This window comes from Copadichromis virginalis, linkage group LG5, assembly GCF_057382275.1.
Source record: "Copadichromis virginalis isolate Kocher_CV1m ecotype Utaka linkage group LG5, C_Virginalis_male_GT1.1, whole genome shotgun sequence".
Classification (NCBI taxonomy): Eukaryota; Metazoa; Chordata; class Actinopteri; order Cichliformes; family Cichlidae; genus Copadichromis; species Copadichromis virginalis.
Window position 1 is genome coordinate 21,473,162 of NC_140622.1, and position 20,319 is coordinate 21,493,480.

Sequence of the window (20,319 nt, forward strand, 5' to 3'; positions counted from 1 at the left end):
ATAACTCATTTTCATAAGACTGTGAAATTTTAAATTGTAAGAACTTGTCAGAATTATTGTTTCTCAAAAAAAAAAAGATTAGAAATACAGTAAAATAAACCTTGCTGATAATATATAAACGCTACTGAAAATGCTGCAACGTACATTTGAGAAAAAACAAAAACAAAATTTAAGCTCTCACTAAGCAGTTAATACATACTGGCTTGGCCTTCCCCTGCAACTGGTTTCTCATCTTCTCATTGGCCTCGACCTCTTTGGCAATTTCCTCAGCTGTTGACAGACGAAAGATGAATCTTTATTTGGCTTGAGGTGACAAATATTGTCCCTTATATGAAATGTACCATTTGACCCATGAGGTGGCAAAACAAAACTGAGGTTTTCAAGAAAAGTAAAAAAAAAAATCAAGACAAAAACCAAACTAGTGAAGTCAAATATCACCAACTTCATTCTATGTTTAAGTCTCATGGGGAAAAAATGTTAAAGCTTTGTACCACAGCAAAGGCATTTCACGATAGAGTTACAAAAAAAAAACCAAACAAACAACAAAAAAAAACTGCCTGTTCCCAAACAAGCAGAGTGTTTGTTAAAGCGAATGCAAAACGGTTCAGTCTGATTTTGTTGAATTAACATTCAGTCTGGGAACAGCAGGGACCATCTGCTGGACTTTGAAAACGAATGCTGTCCCGTTCTCGTCTTATACACGACTCCAGCTGCTCAACAGTCCCGGGTCTTTGTCGTATTTCTTGTTTCACGATTTGTTAAATGTTTCAACTGGTGAAAGTTCAGGACTGTGAAATATGCAAAAGCTTCACTGAAATAAATGTCGTCTGGATGGGAGAATGCTTGTTTAAAAGTCCGGATGCACTGGATGGTCCCTCTTCTCTTTAGTCCAGAGGACCCTGTGTGGAATTTCAAATTCCCAATAGTACGAGGATAGAACAGTTTTCCACTTTTGCTCCGTCTATTTTAAATGGCAGAGAAACGAAAGCTGTATGTTCTTTTTGATACCCAATCATGTTACCATCTGTTTCCATTTAACCTCATTAGTTATAAAATGTTGATTGAGTTCTTTTTTTTCTTTAATGTTGGGGTATACTTTTCCAGCCTTTTGGTGCCTCCATACCAACTTTTGAGACATGTTACTGACATAACATTCAAAATGAACTAATATTTTTTTATGAAATGTTAACGATTTTGCAGTTTAAGCATTTAATGTTTCCTAGATTGCGAATAAGATATGGGTTTATGAGATTTTGCAAAACATTGCATTCGTTTTTATTCACATTTTACAAAAAAAAAATCTCAATTTTGGGGGGATTCTACTGTGTTTCTAAATATTTGAGTGTCATTTTCTGCACAAACAAGCTTAGAAAGAAAGTTTTCACCATTCTTCCAAAATGTCTTAAGTTAACTACTTTTCTGTTTGTTTCTCATGCAAGCCTCTGTCTGGTATAATGAAGAGTGCAGGCACAGGTTCAGGGGCTGCCACACTCCCTCCTGTCATTTGTTCTATAACTAATAAGGGCAACAAGTACACAACTGAGAGCTATTACATGACTGTTCCTCTGTTTTGTAAACAACACTGCATCTGGCCCCCTTTATGATGTGTGATTTTTCATTCCACATTCAAGTGTGGCTATTTGAATAGACTACAAACACTTCTGGTTTTCAAGTTGAGGTTGGACAATATCCTATACAGTCCACTTCTTTTGTTGTGTAACAAAACACTGTGATATCACAGTAGTTTAGAGTTCTTGTTTTGTTTTTTCATTTTAATAAAAAAAAACAGAGCAAATCCTCTCACCTGATTTCGGGTTTAGAGAGTCACACTGGGCATTGTATAAGTAGACAAAATCTTGGTGTCTTTTGATCAGCTGGTCTCGAGATCCCTGCAATGGCAGATGGCATTCCTTCAGCCTCCTCTTGAGCTCCTGCACTGAAAGCAGGTTGTATACCAACTTCGGCATTGGACGCCTCTTCTGGCTAAGAGAGCGGAAACAAACAGATTCACTGTATATTTTCAGTAACCAACAGATATGACATTTTAATGCTTGAGGTGCATCTCTGTGCTAAGCTACAACAAAAATCTACAACTATAGAAAGAAATGCTCTTGAACACAAGCAGAATTTTTATTGTCATAACAGAAAAGGTTCCAAATTAGGTATAAAATTAATATCTTTACACACTAAAAGAAAAGCAAGTGCTTGCAGACCTGTTCCCCACTTTGAAGCAACCATTTCAGAGCCGATGAGCTCAAAGGGTCGCATTAATTTTGGTCGTCCCAAGTCTCCAACCACTGGTTCCCCTAATGTGATTGTAGCTTTAGTTATTCACAAGTTAAGCCCTGTGACATCAAACTACAACAAGACAGATTTTCAAAAGAGTTCAAGAAACTCATGACTGTTGCTACTCTCCCTAAGAATGGGAGCGAGCCCAGGGGTTACAATGAAACACTATATCTGTATTTGTGAAAATCTTTGTTCGTGTTTCTGTTACAACAAAAAATAAAAAAAGAATAACAATGGGGTTCAAGAAGAATACCACAAAGGAAACTCTCTCTCTCAAAAAACAAAAAACAAAAATCAAAACAAGCACTTCTCATGTTAAAAAGAAAGCCTGGATGTTCCACAACACATCACTGAAAAATCTTTTAAACCTCTCTAAAGGCACAAAAGTTCCCCAGCATGCTTGGAGGTAAACAAGAAACTGCACAATAGCCACAAACTCTCATATCAGCCTTAAAGCACTGGAACAAGTATTACAGTTTAAGGCTACTTGCAACCTTTGAACAAACAATAGATGCAAAATTGTATCAAATTTTAGAGGAAAAGAGCAGGGCAGGAGTCCAGGACCTAAAGCTCAGCAGATGTTCAGTAATGGAACAAGACAACAAGCAAAAGCACATAAATCAGCAACGGACTGGCTGAATAATAATAATGATAAGAGATAATTCGTGTATGGAAATCCTGACCGTAACTTAGTCGAGATGCTGTTCATCAATATAAAAACTGATAAGCTGAAACTGTTTTCCAGGAGAAGAGATAAGATACCACAAGAAACATTTGACAGAAGTTGTTGCGTATAAAGGAAACATTATTTTGGAGTTATGAAATTCAAGAGTGCATAGACTCTTTTTGTTGCCTGAACTGTGAGTAATTGTGAAATCAATACAGACATGACCTGTTCATGAGAGTTATTCATTTAAGTCATATTGTGTCTGGCTATAATCGGCTTATCCAGACCAAACCTACAATATTTTTCCCAACATTTCTGTTTTTGGTAATTGTACGGCATTTTGTATCACAAACTGTATTAAATCTTATTAATAAAGCAGGAAAAACTGCTGGGAGGACATAAGGTCATCGGTTGACTGAAACCCAACTGTTGTGTTTAGTTTTCTTTGTCTTCTACTTTTATTTATTCTTTTTTTTTTTTTTTTTACTGCATCCATGTACAAGAAAACTTTAATCTCATTATAGAAAAGACATTTAGCCACAAGCTAATTTCCATCTGCTGTCCCTAGGCAGGTATACACAAGATTAAATAAAAATGCCACGTAAACATAACTCCACGTGGTACCTGTTAATTTGAAGCATAAGGGGTATTTTTAGTTTAAAACAAAATCACAAGTAATTAAAAAACAAAACATCTCAACATGTTAGGCTAACATACACATGTTAATGACAGTTGAAATAATGTTTAATAGTTTAAAAATTATTTTACAGCTAATCTGATTCATATCTGTCTTTTAGTCTGTCTGATCCACTGATAAGTTTGGAGATAACGGCAGTGGCTATCATTTCTAATGGCTGTTTGTTGTCTTTGCTATCTTGGATGTCCGAGACCTCCAACATCTTAGGTTGTCACACTGGTGTTCGTTCACCTTCGGAAATTACTGATCTTGAGTGACCTCTCTTTGCTACAATTTCCTTAACTTGAGGAGACTTCTGACTCTTCCTACGTACGACCCTTTTATTTGTATCCTACCTCCCAAAAGAGCATTAAAGCTTGACAAGACATCAGTACAGTCTTCATTTAAGTGATCAGTAAAGTGGATACTTTACCTCCTCAAGCTTTCCTTCTTGTCGCCACTGGTAAGACACGTGTCCAGATGTTTGTTGATAAAATGCTGGGAAACACTTACAGAACACACAGGGCACTCCACTGCAAAAAAGACACACAAAATAATGTTGATAGTTTTCGTGCTATGACTCTATAATATATTTCCATGTAATTTAGTGCATGCATCCAACCAGCTGCAGTTATGCAATTCATTCATAATTCAAATTAAGCACATGAAGACCTGAACCGAAATGACACATCTGTATGTTTTGTTATCAATATGTTATATTCACTGGAGGTGAATTTTAATTGTGACCCAGTTAAACTAATAGTGACAATTAAAGCAACAGGTCATGAAAAACACTGACAGTAAACTGTACTCTATGCTGTCTTTTTTGTAGATGGTACAAAGTTGGTATGAAGATGGAATTCAGTCAATGTATCTCACTGTGCACCAGTCACACACTGTTCTGTACTTTAGATCCATCACAGTACAGCAAACTAACCTGTTTATCCTGCACTAACCTGCAGAGGATTTCCATGCAGCCTTTAAATAAGGTAGTTAGTCTGCCTCAGTTTGAGTTGCAGCACGTTTCACAATATCAAAAAACATAACGTCACATGTACAGACCTAATATCTGGTTTAAAAACATGTAGGGCCACTTAGATGCTGAAGTACCGCAACCACAACTTATGGACACCTGCAGTCGTTCAGGTGTCAAAAATAAAAAAAATAAAAAAGCCCCCCCAAAATCCACCCAATCCCCCAAACAAACATAATAAACCCACCATCCCGCTTTTAACCCCTGACTTTGGCACATGTCGTCTCTTCTTATGTTTGAAGGCTCGCAGTGACATGAAATATTAACTCCCCTCAAATGTGTTACAGCAAAAGTAACAAGCCTGTTTTGAAAATAAGGAGTAGAGAGTATGGATATTTGTTTACAAATGTAGGGAGTAAAAGTTAAAAAAAGGAGTCAGGGGGAAAAAAAACTACTCAAGCTACTCAAGTACTTAAGTACAGTAAGGAAGTATTTGTACTTAGTTACTTCCCACCTCTGAAATAGGATGACAAAAATGAAAAAAGAATGGGGAAAAAAAATCAGTGTTTGCCTACTGACTGCAGTTTTTTTTCCCACATTTGGTTATAAATTACAAGTAGTTGCAGTGACCAGTTGCCCAGTTTGAATCTGCAACACCAACAACTTCTTGCAATCTTTCTGGGTGCAAGGTGATTGTTCTCATTTATAAACACAGAGTGCAGTCAAACACTCTGCAATCAGTCTGAGTCAGACAGTGCTGAAGAGCACAGCTTCTTCCAAGACAGGAAGCTGACTCAACTGGTTGCTTCATGTTAGTATTCCTATATAAAAATAAGGCTGCCAAGTGGCTATACTGGGTTTGTTTTTCCAGTTAATCCACCTCCTGCAGCAACTACAAATCTATTTGTGGAGGAATTTCAGTATTAAATCTATGAGGCTGTTCCAACTAACAGATTTGTGATTTTTCCCAGTTTATCGCAATTAATCCCATTTATCATAAACAGTTAGCATGCAATTCCCAATTTGAGTCAATCACAAGCTAATAGCAGATTGATGCCATCTTATTGCCCTTTCATTGCCATCTAAATGCTTTAAAAGCCACTTTTACCCATTTTTAAAGCAATAATTTCAAGGGCAACAGCCACAGTATGTTTACAGTTAAACTGGATTTACCTTTGATTATGGGCTTAATGTCTTTTGAAGGTGTTAAAGAATGTGCCATCCCATTTTCAGCGCTAATACTTGGAAAGGCCGTGAGTGACGTCGAACCCTGAGTAGAAGCATCGTCCATATCTATGGGTTCTTCTTTCACAACCACTGAAAGCTCAGCTTTTCCTGAATGTAGGTCAGTATCATTGTGGATTCCTGCAGTCCATCTTTTCCCCTCCTGAACGCACTCAGAGATGGAACCATTGCACTGGGTTTCTTTGCTGGAAGGTGTTTTAGGCTTCTTTTGGAAAAATTGGCTCAGCACAGAGTTGTTACACCTCTGGCCCCTCTCCTTCGGAGTTTTGCATTTAACGGCTGAAGCGGGAGTCTTCGGAGATATTGGAGGAGAGTCAAATTGTGCTTTTAACAACTGTTGCCTGGAAAAAGAGAAAAGAAACAGGGCACATATGAATGAAAAAGAAAATACAACACAGTTACATGCTCTTTTATTACATTCAGTTTGAAAAAAGAAAAAAAACGACAACATAGGAAGTGTGAATAAATGTTGTTGGCATTGAAGTGAGCCCTGTGATGTTCTCTTCACCTGCTTAATCATCTCGCTCCTTTTCTACTGAGCCAGAAAAAGGAGACACTTTGGCTGCAGCCTCAGAAATGTGGAAAGCAAACAAATTGCAGCTGGGCTGTTACTTGACAATAAAATGGAACCAATGAGGTGTGCGATGTTCCACTTTCCATATTTAAGAACTTATTTGTGCTTTCTGTCTACATTAGGAGGAGGTTCATGCACGTGCACGCACAGATGCAAGCACACGCCAAGTTAGCTTTGCACACATGTGATGTGGAAACACGTTCTACTCCTCCCAACCTTAAACAAATATGCTCTCCCGATAACATTCATCAGTAACGCTGCATACACATAGACAAAAATGAATAGAAAATGTCCAATGAACAAACCCACCATCTTTGTGCTAATGGCATTTTTCCCCATGTGCGATGCACTTAAACCACCTGGCTATCGAGTTATGTCCAAAGCTCTTTTCATGAATTTTAATACAGAGCCTCACAATTAACACACCTAAGCTTACCAACGCAGAGATGTGGTCAGGGCAGTTACCCCCTGCACTCATGGTCTCGCAGTGTCCCAGAGACTTATGGCATTACAATAAAACCACCTCTCTCCATTCTTATTAGTTAATATTATTAATAAAATTTGATCTAGTTGGAGAAACTAAAAGTTTCCTAAAATGTTAGGACAGACATGGAGCAATTTAAACAGAGTTATAGATTTCATTTACTGACCAATATATTAAATAAATGTAAAAGATTTATATGTGTTGTATTTACAACCATCCAAAATAATTATTCCAGTGCACTAACATCATTCAGTTGATTAGCCCCAGTACCATGCTGTTGTATACGAATTCGTCTTTGTTTGGTTTTTTTTAATCAATGAGTAGATAGGAATTTATAGTAAATAAATAATTTTTAAAAAAATTACTATGAGGTAAATGAAATGAATGAACTGGTCCTATTATATGAACCATATTCTCTAGCTTCTCTTCAAAAGCTGTGCTTCAGCTTTGATCTCTGATTAGGTGGAAAAGGATGAATTTAGTTATTATGAGGGAATGAAGCTAAAGTTTGGGCATTTTATTTACAATCCCACTGATCTGTAAGATCAATACAACCTACTTAAATTCCCAACACTTACTGAATTTAAATAGCTGCACCATTGATTTTCTTTACAATGTGAGAGCTAAAGTTTTATAATTAGAACTGGGTTTTAAAGGGCGGGTATAGCTTCTACAGCACTTTTTAAAGCTGGGTGTTAGAGACCTTAAACCATAGATACAGAGCAGGAGATCAGAGGAATTCCACACAAAGCCTTTGGACCAGATTTTATAAAGTCGCCGTCGCTGTTACTCGGGGACAATACACACGGTAATTGTGCCAAGACTTTAAAAAAGCAGCCCTGCAGCAGTCAGAATCATTTCATTAATAGGATTTTGTGTGTGGACATCAGTAGACCTCAGGGAACGTAAAGAAAAACTAATGAATGGTGTAAGAAAAAAAATGCATTTTTACAATAGGAGGGCTCTATAGCAGAAAAGTCTGGGTGCTAAAACACCATCGACACATTGTGAAATGAAACCTAAAGCAAATGAGACCCTGAACATCAGAACAGCTCATATCTTATACCCAGAAAGTTTCAAAACTGCAAAAACTGTTATTAGTGTCAGTATTTTAGAGTATTTTTATTTTGTAAGAAGCTGTGATACAACAAAATACACAACCCGCATCTAAATGATGTGGGTTGTGTATGAAACACAATTTCATAATGCGATGGTTCAGCCTCACAAATGGTCTCTCAACACTAAATCCAAACCATGTTGCATTTATAATAGAAAAGGGCATGTTATGATTGTGATCAAACATATTTTGTTAGCAATTTATCTCTTATCCTAATGTGCAAATACACAAATGAGACAAGAGGCTGCAAGGTAACTGGTTACTGTACCAGTGTAAATATGCAGCACTGAGATTACAGCTAATGGTGTGCTAGAGGGGGAAAAGGCCTCTAATAGAAGTAAATTAGAGCCATCAGATAACAGCAACCCAAAGCACTGATTTCACAGTGATAAATCCGAATGAAGGAAGTTACCCCCAAACACATGCTGGACCAGAGAATCTACCAACCGCATAAGCAGATGTTTAAATAATTATTCCCTAAATGCTTTGCAATGCTGTCATTTCAAAGCAAATAATCCAGTTGAAACAAGTCTATCTTTACACAAAACAACATTTTGACAGAGTCAAAACCAACAAATCCAATTTCTCAGATGCTCAGTGTTAGACAACAGGAAATTAAAAAGAGAAGGAAAAGGCTGCTGCCTAATCCACTCATTCGTAACTGTGATGACAATCAGAAGGGCTACAGTTTGAAGGGAGACCTTTCAGACTGTTGATAACAGAGATGTGATTGATGGAAGGGACAAACATTGTGGTAGACTGACTGATAACAGCATTCAGCATTGGCATCAGCCCAGATATTGGAGAAACAATTCTAATGACTTTAGGCAGAGGGAGCGGGGGGGAGAGCTCTATTTAGGCTCGCAGGCTTATTTTCAACTAATCTTTAGGAGTTGCTACAAGATTCCCCAAAATATGGATCATCAAAATGATCTGTTAATAGATGACTATCTATAATACAAAGGAACATATATATCCTTTGAGAGATGTTTTCTGTTCTACATTTGGATTATTATTTCTTTAGAAAAGAATGACAGGATGGCGTCACTCTCAGTGAACAAGAGTTTATGAACTCCGGCCAGAAGCGTTTTCTCAAAATGTTCCCTACTTTCACGCAAACTAGAAATGTTGCTGTCTGGAGCCCCACTCTTACACTATTCCCGGGATGGAGATTGTAATGCGTTACTACCTCAGTGACACATATGGACTATAGATATGAAATGTTCCAGAAGGAGTCAACCTCAGCCACCATCCATAAAAAAAAGTGGTTTAGGAGGATTAGTATTAATCGGTAAACCTGGACCAGATCTTTTTTTTAAGGTTTGTGAATACAGAGTTGCTGGCGGGGAGGTTCTGACGTGTGCATTTTAACAGAAGAAATGGAAACGAAAGCAAAAGAGAAAAGCATTTCACAGATGTAGTTTTTGCTGGTATGAATGTGACGAGTTTGGCAGATGACAAACTTGAATCTTTTTCAAGTACAGAGAAGGGGTGAGGGGGCATTGTTCTATGCTTTTTGGGACAATTTACTCTCTGTCCATTTGTCCCCTAGAGGGAAGTTTCACTGCAAATCAATACAAAGTCAGTCTGAGGGGCTTTGCTTTTATCCTTGTCATTACAGGATAACAATATCCCATCCACAGGCTTAAATGGTTGAAACATAATCATATGCTAAATGACTAAATTACATTTTGCAAATATCTAACCAGCCAATGACCCGGGAGCAAATCAATGCAATTAGGCATGTATTCATGGGCAAGATGACCTGCTGAAGTTCAAACTGAGCATAAGAATGGGGAAGAAATGTTACTGCAGTGATGTTAGGCGTGACAAGATGGTTGGTGCCCAATGGGATGGCCTCAGTATTTTAGAAACTGCTGATTTACTGGGATTTTCCCACACAGTCATCTCTGGTTTATGGAGAACGTACCAAAAAAGAAAAAGGAGAAAATATCCAGTGAGCAGCAGCTCTCTGGGCAAAAGTGCCTTGTTGATGTCAGAGGTCAGATAAGGGGTTGATAGAAAGGCAACAGTAACTCAAATAACCTCTCATTACTAATAGAAAACTGGAAAATTGTTGCCTGTTACTAGCCTGGTCTGATGAGTCTTAATTTCTGCTGTGAGATGTGGATGGCAGGGTCAGAATTTAGATTGAACAACATGAAAGCACGGATCAATCCTGCACTGTGTCAACGGTTCATGTTACTGGTTTTGTGATGCCATGGCAGATATTTTCTTGACACACTTGGTACTAATTAAGCCTCAAGGCAATTAAGCCTGTCGTATAAACTTCAAAATCCTACGTCACCACATTCTCGAGTTATGTCGACACTGACGACAATAACCATTAGCCTTTTATTACTGAGGAGTGAAAATGTAAGCTTCTCCAGAGCTATGTACAATAACAATAATAATAATAATACAGTTAAACCCTTTTTACATAAGTTTAGCATCACCAGGGGAGCTTGTGTGATTTATAACCCCTGTGCCAACCTGAAGGAATAAATAATTAGAGTTTGGAGTGACCTGTTGTACCATGACATTGTAAATAATTTACAATAATTACACCTCCCTATAAACAACTGTTCCACAACAGAAACACAGACCAACAGCCTGTGACTGCAAGCATGTGGCCAGTGTTATTAACTACAGAACAATCTGTTTTTACAATCTATTTTAAGGGAAAGGTTTTCACTTGTGTGAACTGTGTCACTAGAGCAGAAGATTGAGGATAACATGCAACCTAAATTGTACCTTGAAATTTCCAATAGCCCAGCTCTGGACTCTGCACCTCATCTCTGCGTCCTGTTGTAATGAAAACGTATCAGCCCCAGAGCTACACAGCACACAGGTAAGTGCAATGCAGTGAGAACTCTGAGTGACCTCAGCTGATGAAAACAAAATCCCCATTTGATTTACAGAAAATCTGTGAATAAGAAGCAGATTACTAGGAGGCAATCAGGCTGTTTTTTCAATACTGTACAGAAGAAAAAGTGAAATAGTTTTCTTAGTGGGCATAATGTAATCTTGCCAATAACAATGGGATCCCCTGAAATCCCTGCAGTGATCTTTTTTTTTACCCCTTCGGGTCTTACAATCATGAAATACAAATTGAAGAGATGCTCAGAGCACCTGTGCTCATGGTAAAGAGGTTTACGTGGATGGCAGAGGAAATCTGATTTGCCATTTTGATTACTCATTTAGCCTGCCTCTGCAGGATGAAGAATTTTTTAAAAACCACTTTGGCTAGCTGCAGCAAAATGGATTATATTAAATCATTGTGTCCCAACAAGTCTGATGTGCAAAATGCCAGAAAGAAATATTTCATTAATGATGCTTAGATGAGAAGCTTACTCACAGTCCACTTTATTAGGCACAACTATTCGCTAACAGATATGTGATCAGCCAATCACCAGGCAGCAACTCAATGTCTGACCAGATATACATCAAGAGCAACCGCTAAGTGACACTGAACATGGCACGGTTGTTTGCGTCAGGTCTGAAAAATTCCAGAAACTGCTGATCTTCTGGGAGTTTCCCACAAAAACATCTCTAGGGTTTCCAGAGAATGTTTGAGAAAGAGAAAATATCCAGCGAGAGACTGTTTTCTTTTTGAACTGTGTACATCTGTGATGTATTAACTGAATGACAATAAAGGAAATTAGAATGCTGTTGGTTGTTGATGCTAGAGGTCAGAGGAGAATAGGTCAGCCAAGAACAGGAACCTGAGGATTCACACAAGCTCACTAAAATTGAACCACAGAAGACTGGAAAAACATCACCTAGTCTCACGAGTCTCGCTTTTTGCTGCAACATTCAGATGGTAGGGTCAGAATTTGGTATAAACAACATGAAAGCATCGATCCACTTTGTCTTGTGTCAACAGTTCAGGCTGCTGCTGCTGGTGGTGGTGGTGTAATGATGTGGGGAAATATTTTCTTGGAACACTTCTGGCCCCCTGACCATCATTTAATCTCCACAGGATACCCGAGTATTGTCGTTTATTGTGCCCCTTGACGACCACAGTATGCTAGTTTATTTATAAAGCACCTTTCATAGATAGGCAGTCATAAAGCACTGCACAATAAAATAAAAGTGCAGTTAATGGCAATAGATGCAGAACAAAGTAAAACATGTAGTTTGAAAACATCTCAACAGAAAGTCAAGTTAAACAAAAAGGTATTTAGCTGCTTCTTAAAATAGTCCACAGTCAGAAGTTGGAGTGGGAGGCTGATCCAAAGCCTTGGTGCCACAGACTGAAGGCTCTGTCCCCCCTAGTCTTTCATCCTGTACGAGGAACCGCTAACAAATTCTGAGATCCTGTGATCGAAGACCACAAGCAGCAGTGTGTTTAGTAACAAGCTGGGATAAATAGTCTGGAGTCTGGCTGTTAAGTGCTCAGTCTGTGAGTACAAAACTTTTAAATCGAGTCCTGCAATTTACTGGGAGCCAACCTAAAAAGTAATGTGAGCCTCCTTACAAGAATGTGTAAGGAGTCTGGCTGTGACATTCTATATAGCTTGGAGGAGTCAAAAAGATGATTTATCTAAGACCACGGCGTACTTATCTTCTGGTGGCTGCTTCCAGCATGATAATGCACCAACTCACAAAGCTCAGATCATCTCAAACTGGTTTCTTGAATATGACAATGAATTCACTGTACTCAAATGACCTCCACAGTCACCACATCTCAATCCAAGAGAGCACCTTTTGGATGTGCAGCTGACAAATCAGCAGCAAGTGTGTGATTCATATCAGTACGGACAAAAATGTTCGTAGCACCTCGCTGAATCAGTGCCATGAAGACTTAAGGCAGTTCTGAAGGTAAACTGGGGTTAAACCCGATAATGTATAACTACTGAAGTGGCCGGTAAGTATATAGTTTGCATACACACTTATTCTATATGTGTACCAAATCATGCAATACAGCTGCAAGTATTTTTTTTTCTGTCCTTTAACTTAATATTGTAATATTGTTGTGGACCCCACTAGTGGTGATTCAGTGTGCACTAAGATCTAAATGCATAAAAAGCTCTTCTTCATTTCAGATACAAGACAGTTCACTTGCTACTTGTCATGAGCTGTACATTACCTTGCAGATTGAAAGTTTGTGACCAAGTCATCCAACAGACGGTTGTTCCTCAGGTCTGCTTCTGTCATTTGCTAAAAGAAAAAGAAGCAAGATATGAAGAAATTCTGCCTGTAGGGTCCAAAATCCAGTGATATTTACAATTAAAGTTGAGCAAGACAATGTTTAAGTGATGTTCTTCAGTGAATTACTTAAATAATTTAACCAATATTTACTGATATCGATTAAGTCTCTTTAGGTGATGTCCTTAATTATTATGTAATTCCATTACAAGTCATGGTCATACTTACTGTATTGCAAACTGGACACTGGAGCTTGTAAGAAAGAAATTTCCGGATGCACAAAGAACAAACTGCAAAATAAAATGCAAACACAAAGCTGTGTCAGCCTGTTGACATTTTATCACATCGCTATTTGACGTGTGTGACAGTTTTTAATTTAGCAAATTGTGAAATTTGAAGAGTGACAGAGAGAGGGTGAAGTTTTAGGAGAAGATGAGAAAAATAATATTATGTCTGCAGCTCTACAGTAAACCATTTTAAATCGTTAAAAACAAAACAATAGAAATTTAATGTGTGCCTGTTAATGTTGCGTTATGGTAGACGATCAAAAATAATTTATGTAAATATATTTCGTGATCTGCCTCTGCAATGTGTGGGATATAGTTCATAAACCAGACAAAGGACAGCTGATTGCTCGTTTCAAACAACCACTCAGTGTTCTTCCTTTTATTTGCATAAACTTCTTTTATGACTGCATCTGCATCATCATCAACAATTTTTTTTTGCACTGCTATTACTTACAATTGTGTGAGCATTTTGTCATCATTGAAATATTGAGAAAGTCGAAGCAAATAGGACACCGAAGCAGCGCATCGACATTCTGTAGATGGGAGAGAGGAAAAAAAAAAAGAGCTGAAAATCAACAAGTACCTGCAATAATAACAACAACAACAATATATTTTACCTACTAAAAGTATGGCTGGCTCAAAGCATCTGTGCATGAACCTTTGCACTTTTAATCATACATTATTTTAGGATGAAAATATCCAAAAGTTGATTGTGTTCATCTGGACGTAGCATTTTGTGGAAGAAATGTTTCGTCACTCATCCAAGTGACTTCTTCAGTCTGAGCTGATTGCAGGTTTCCACAATCTTATAAACAGTACATTTGCATAATGACTGAAACCAGCCCACTGAAGGAACAATGGGCTTTGATCAGTGAAACCCACTGTGCTGTTGATCAATGGTCATGAGAATTTGCATAATTAAGACTAAGGAACTGACCTCCCAGCCCATTGTTCTTTTAGTGAACAGAATCGACTTCTGGAGATTTACTTACCTGGATGATTGAGAATGCGTCAAGACATAGGATGAAAATACAAAAGTTGACAGATGAAGATGTTACTCACTGAATGATAAATAAATGGTAAATGGCCTGCATTTGTATAGCGCTTTTCTAGTCCCTAAGGACCCCAAAGCGCTTCACACTACATTCAGTCATTCACCCATTCACACACACATTCACACACTGGCGATGGCAAGCTACATTGTAGCCACAGTTGCCCTGGGGCGCACTGACAGAGGCGAGGCTGCCGGACACTGGCGCCACCGGGCCCTCTGACCACCACCAGTAAATGTAGTACGCTAGAGTTGGTGAATGTCCTCGTTTATCAAAGGATTGCCCATACATTTCCATAAAAAGGATATCATTTCCTAAAACCAGTCTATCCAACTAAATAACAGGAAACTATCTAACCCTCCTGTCTCAAGCTGAATGTTCTCTTGTAAGAATGTTCAAGGTTCCACAAATTTTTTTTAATGTGATGTTTGCATAGCATTCAAGAATACAAGTTGTCCTTTCTTTTCTGACCGCAGACAATACTGTGCACACATTCTGAGTCATCCCTCATGTCTTTATTTTTTGCTTCCATGGAGCCAAGCTTTCGTGTAATTAAAAAAAAAAAAAAAAAAGGGCTTTCAAATTTTTCTCTGGTCACTGACAGCTTTTTCTCTCATTTTCAGCACCCTCCTTGTACCTGACCATTTTCAGAGGAATGTTTTACTTTTCTTCTTGATTTTTAAGCCACTTAATACTGACCTATAAATAAACCAAGCATAAAAACCCCACATAATTCAAGGGATAAAACAGTGTTGTTTCTGCAAATTGACAGATAAATTACCACAGAACCAAATTTAAATTGCATATTTAGCCACAATGTTAGCAGCTGGCTGAATAAGGTCAAAATTTGCTCCCATTTCTTAAGCTGAATCTATGAAAAATTATAATTATAATTTTATACAGCACTGTTCTACTGTAAATGCCTTCTATCCAACATTCACACACCAATGGTTACATCGGCGATCAACTTGGGGTTAGTATCTTGCCCATGCAGACTATAAGAGACAGGGATCAAACTACCAACCTTCTGATTATTAGACGACGTCCTAAACTACAACCCACAACAAAACAGTATGTTTGCACCAACTACTCACTTTCCAAAGCACTATTAGGACAGTGAACAAGTAGAGGTCAAAATTAGAAAGTCTCAGCGGTAGTCAAATTAGATCGACTTATGTCATTGTTGCACTGTATTTACAAGGTTAGCAAACGTTTCATCACTAACTGTAAGCACGTCAGATACTCAAGTGAGTTATAAAGATTGAACGAATGTGATGTAAGGGGGTTTTCAGTTAGCTGGGGGCTAACAGCCAGCATGTCAACAAAACATTTGAAATCAAACATAGCTACAACCTACTTTCAGACATGCGAGACTAGGTGGTAGATCCGCTTCCGTCTCGAAGGCCATTTTCTCCGAAATAACGCGCAGATTCTTGACAAAGTTAGCCTCAGCCCTTTTTTTTATTCGGCGCTCAGCTGTGAGAGTCCCGCTCACAGAACGGGATACGTCTGACGTCATTTGACAACTTCCGCTGAGCCACAAATATGTAAAGACTGTAGCTGTGCTCGTCACTCGGTCAGAGTCCGGGTTACATTGTTTCAGTTTTATTTAAGAGGCTGTCTTTATTGTTTGGACTTAAAGGCATAGCAGTACTTGTGCTGCCTCGTATCTTTCTACGGGTGCAGATTCAAGAATATCAGATTTGATATACCTGCATTTTATACACAATGTTTTACTGCTTGACGAATCATAGAAAATAGCAACAAAATAACAAAACAAGGCTTTTTTTCAGTTAAAGTTTGACAGTGGTAACAACTTTTTCCAGAATAATTACAATATATGATGGACAGCAGCTTTTGTCTGTCTCTTTTCCTGATGTACTTTGTTATATGATTTTATATATAACTTCCCGTTTCTACTGAGTTTAATACGTTAATATCAAGCTACAGTATAATTTAGCATACTAATAATATACAATACACATGTACTAACAATTTTAACCAGCTTTAGTTATTCGGTTTATCAGGACTTTGCAGGACTAAGATGCAAAAATCCAGCCCTTTCAGTTGTACTCATCGAAGCAGCAGAGACAGGGCCAGATGCAAATCCAGCATATCCCCATTCTAGCAACCTCTTAGCAATTCCAGCCCCTGCAGACACCAACCCCCGAGCCCTCGTCTCGTTTCCACCTCCCAACCCCAGAGCCAGGATCTGGTCTTCACCAGCAGGAACAGCTTTATTCTGGGCAATCAATTGCTGTCTTCTTTCTCTCCTTGGCCATCTCTCTTCAACCGACAGAAGTGGTGGGGGAGGATGGTGTGTTCTGGGAGCAGGCCGTGCATAGGGGGGTCTTAGCTGATGGCACTGAGAGACACGTGCAGCAGGCCCCCCTTATAAAACAAAAATGATGCTCACCGGTATATTATGTAAAATACTGGATGTTTCACCTCACATTGAATGAGAGGTGAATCACCTCCTCAAACCTTAAAGAAGTCCAGTCACTTTCATTCTAAGCTCCTTAAACTACCATGACCTGGATCACAGAGAACCTACACACACATTGTGTAATGCTCACTCACTTTCACATTCAGTAGATTGTTAGACTCTCCGTATCAGGAAATGGTATGTGTGTTGCTGTTGTACTTAACAGTCCTGTGATAGCCACTTTGACTATAATGACTATATGTATATATCAATGAGGCTGTGCTGCACATCTGTTGCTATTATGCAATAACATAAAATACCTCTTAGTAATATACAGCACATTTGATGTGTAATTTGTGACATGAACAAAGTTACCACTGGAATAAATCAGTTTAATTTATATTATGGATTAAACATGAAATACATGAGAAATTTTATACAAAAAAAAAAAATCCGTGGACACTGAAAGATCCAAAAGTCATAAAGATTGTGTTTTTCTGGCTCCAGTGGAGGGAGCTAATAGGGAAGACAGCCACTGCTAACTCCAACCAGGGAATCTGAGAGTGGAAAATGACTATTACAAAATAAATGACCTTCTTGTGGTGGATGTAAAAGGACAGGCTCTTCTTTTGTGGTGTCCACACCATGACAGCCTCGTGTTTTTAGATGACACTAACACAAGTGATTCTGGATGACAAGTGTAGCATGAAAAAAATGGTACAACCAGTTCTTAGCTTGACTCATGCTTTATTATAATAGTTATTCATGCCTTTGGCAGTTGTTTTCAGGACATTGATGGGAAAGAAATAAGTTAATCAATCTTGTTCTTACAGTGGAGAATGCTCAGCAGATTTTTCAGAGGCCTTAAATGCAGACAATGAAAACCATCTCCCTTATTGAACTTTAGACTAGTAAGTGCTTACCAGAGATCCACAATAACCCATGTAATGTACAGTGTAAACCCAAAGAAGTTAGCAGAACTTCAATAAATGAAGGCAATCGATTGCCCTAAGGTTATTAAGTTTATGAACTTAAAAGTTGAAGCTTATAAGAACTCCAACATTTGAATTACGTTTGACTAAAAGTAAAATGTTTAATAATTATATTCACAAATATTTATTAAATACAACTTAAAGTCTTGATTTATGTCTCTAATGTCATGTTCCTGGGTCTGTTGACCCGCGTTTTAAGTTTTAGTTTATTTGGATGTTGTTTATGTTTAAGTTCATTAGATTAGTTCATTTGGTTATTAGACTCCTTGTGTTTTCTTCCCCTGTATTTAAGTTTCCCTCACCCTTTGTGTTTCATGCTGCGTGTCTTATGTTATCAAGCTTGTATTGTCATGTCTGCGTCTCATGTTTCCTGTTTTATTTTGAAGGAGTGATGTGTTCTTTGCTCATTGTATTTAGTTTGACTTCCCCTGTCCTGTCATTAGCCTCATGTCAGTCAGCTGTTCCCCCATGTGTTCCCACTTCCCCTAATCACCTCCTGTGTATTTAAGTCCTCTGTTTTCAGTGTGTTATTGTCAGATCGTCTGCGTTGTTTCTAGGCCAAGTGGTCATGTCAAGTTTTCTTATATCAGGTCCATGTTCCTGTTGTAGGTTTTTATTTAATTTAGCTCACCCAGTTTAGTTTATTGTTAGCCTTGCCTTTTGCCTGCAGTTAATTTGCCAGCCTTAATCAACGGCTCGTGTTTGGTTATTCAAGTCATGTTTTGTTTCGTCTGCATTTGGGTCCACCTTTCACTCTACACACAGTCGACCCCGCTGATTGTGACATCTAATGTGAATAATGTGGCATAACTTAAAAGAAATGAGTACAAGTCATTTTTTGAGTTATGAAAACTGCGTATTTATTGTTCACTTTCATTATCTTTTTTTAATTAAACAATAGTCAAACATCAACATTGAAAACTCAAAAACAAATCACACAAAACTATTTCTATAGTAAACTATATTTAAGAAATATTAAAATAAATCATTTTAAAAAGACTTTTAAGTGCTAAAGACATGGTGTGTACTTTTGAATATCTGAGTAACAGATTTGATTCATTACACTGTAAACTGTTGAAACTCTAAAATGTACATATACCACTGTCCTGGTTCTGTGATTTGTTAATACCTGCTTGGTTAACCTTCATATTCAAAACAGTGACTATTAGAATTCTATTGTAGTCCAGTGATTGCAACAAAACAATGAAAATAACTCCACCAAAAAACAAAACAAGACACTATGCTTGGATACAGTGATCTGCACACTTAAGTCTCTAAGTTGGGGAACAGTTTACCAGCTTCCAGACTACTGTACTCTGATTGAATACAGTGTTATTCAGTCCCTTGGTAATAATTGTAGTGGTAGATATAGTGTAAAGATCACTCCAATCATTATGAAGAAGTTCATCAGCAGTTCTTGGGAGACCTCCATAAAGTTGTAACAGACTAGGTCGTTGTCATGGATTACTATACCAAAAAAGAGGTGGCTCAACAGGCTCGTCCTGAATGAATGTAAGCTTGTGATCGAAAATTAATCAACTATTTCACAAGATGATTTTGTGACAAATCATCTCTCCAATTCATGATCACTAGCAGTGACCCAGATGATTCTGCAAATCGTCATAATATTTTTATGTCTTTAAGCGTCACCCAGAAACTTTTGGTGTGTAGGAGTTATGTTTGAAAGTTATGTAATATTTTAGCTACAACTCTATATTTTTGTGGTCGTTTTGAGAACAAATTACATGTGGATCGGTAAAAACAGATGATCTATGTTCTTCATAGTAATCAGTTCTGAGGCCACCAAACCCAAGTGACAAATAGAGAGGGAAAGCTGAGATGGTTTGGATATGTGCAGAGGTGGGATAGCAGATATAGTGGACAAGGGATGTTGAAGCTTGAGCTGTAAACAGTAGAAAAGGCAGGAGAAGAAAAAGAGGAAAACAAAAACTGAAAACAAAGTGGGCAAATGCTAGAATTCAAAATCTCAGTTTGAGGTTTGGGTTAAATCTCTTTCCATTGTGAAAGTTTTAAATTTCAGCCGAAACCTTTGCTGTATTAACTGTATTGGAAATCTTCTATTTGAAAATAGGTATTGGCTGAATAAGACGGCTGTGAAGCTTGGCGTAGAACGTGTTGGGCATGCTCGAAATGCTTGCCCAACACCAGGCTCTGCTGTGGTGAGAACAGGAACCTGTGTTGTTTATTAAAGTGAGTGAAGTGGGTAGCACATTTGGTTTCTTGTAACATTAGCTGTTGTTGCAAAAGACTGAAACAAGAACTTTTAAAAGGCAGACGTGCAGCAACACATTCCTGATGAAAAAGGTTTTCATCAGAGGGTAAATCTTCATTAAGACACACATCCACACATGTGCAATAACACTAAG

The 20,319-nt window shown here is 38.0% G+C and overlaps 1 protein-coding gene across 3 annotated transcripts in view; it reads right to left on the reverse strand.

Moving 5' to 3' along the window:
* The window catches only part of rad18 (RAD18 E3 ubiquitin protein ligase), a 29,321-nt gene extending 13,270 nt beyond the window's left edge, over nt 1–16,051 (reverse strand). The window contains exons 1-8 of one of the 3 annotated variants that reach the window (XR_014920461.1): nt 15,873–16,051; nt 13,918–13,996; nt 13,405–13,466; nt 13,118–13,188; nt 5,779–6,191; nt 4,066–4,165; nt 1,805–1,983; nt 200–270 (exon numbers count right to left, since the gene is read on the reverse strand). Coding sequence is in view for 2 of the 3 variants with exons in the window: in XM_085456657.1 (XP_085312783.1) it covers nt 200–270; nt 1,805–1,983; nt 4,066–4,165; nt 5,779–6,191; nt 13,118–13,188; nt 13,405–13,466; nt 13,918–13,996; nt 15,873–16,034 (1,137 nt within the window). In the remaining variant the exon portion in view is untranslated. Of the gene's footprint in view, nt 1–199; nt 271–1,804; nt 1,984–4,065; nt 4,166–5,778; nt 6,192–13,117; nt 13,189–13,404; nt 13,467–13,917; nt 13,997–15,609; nt 15,778–15,872 lie in introns of those variants that run through there. The other 2 variants (XM_085456657.1, XM_085456658.1) reach the window with 2 other exon arrangements.
* Nucleotides 16,052–20,319: the final 4,268 nt, after the last annotated feature.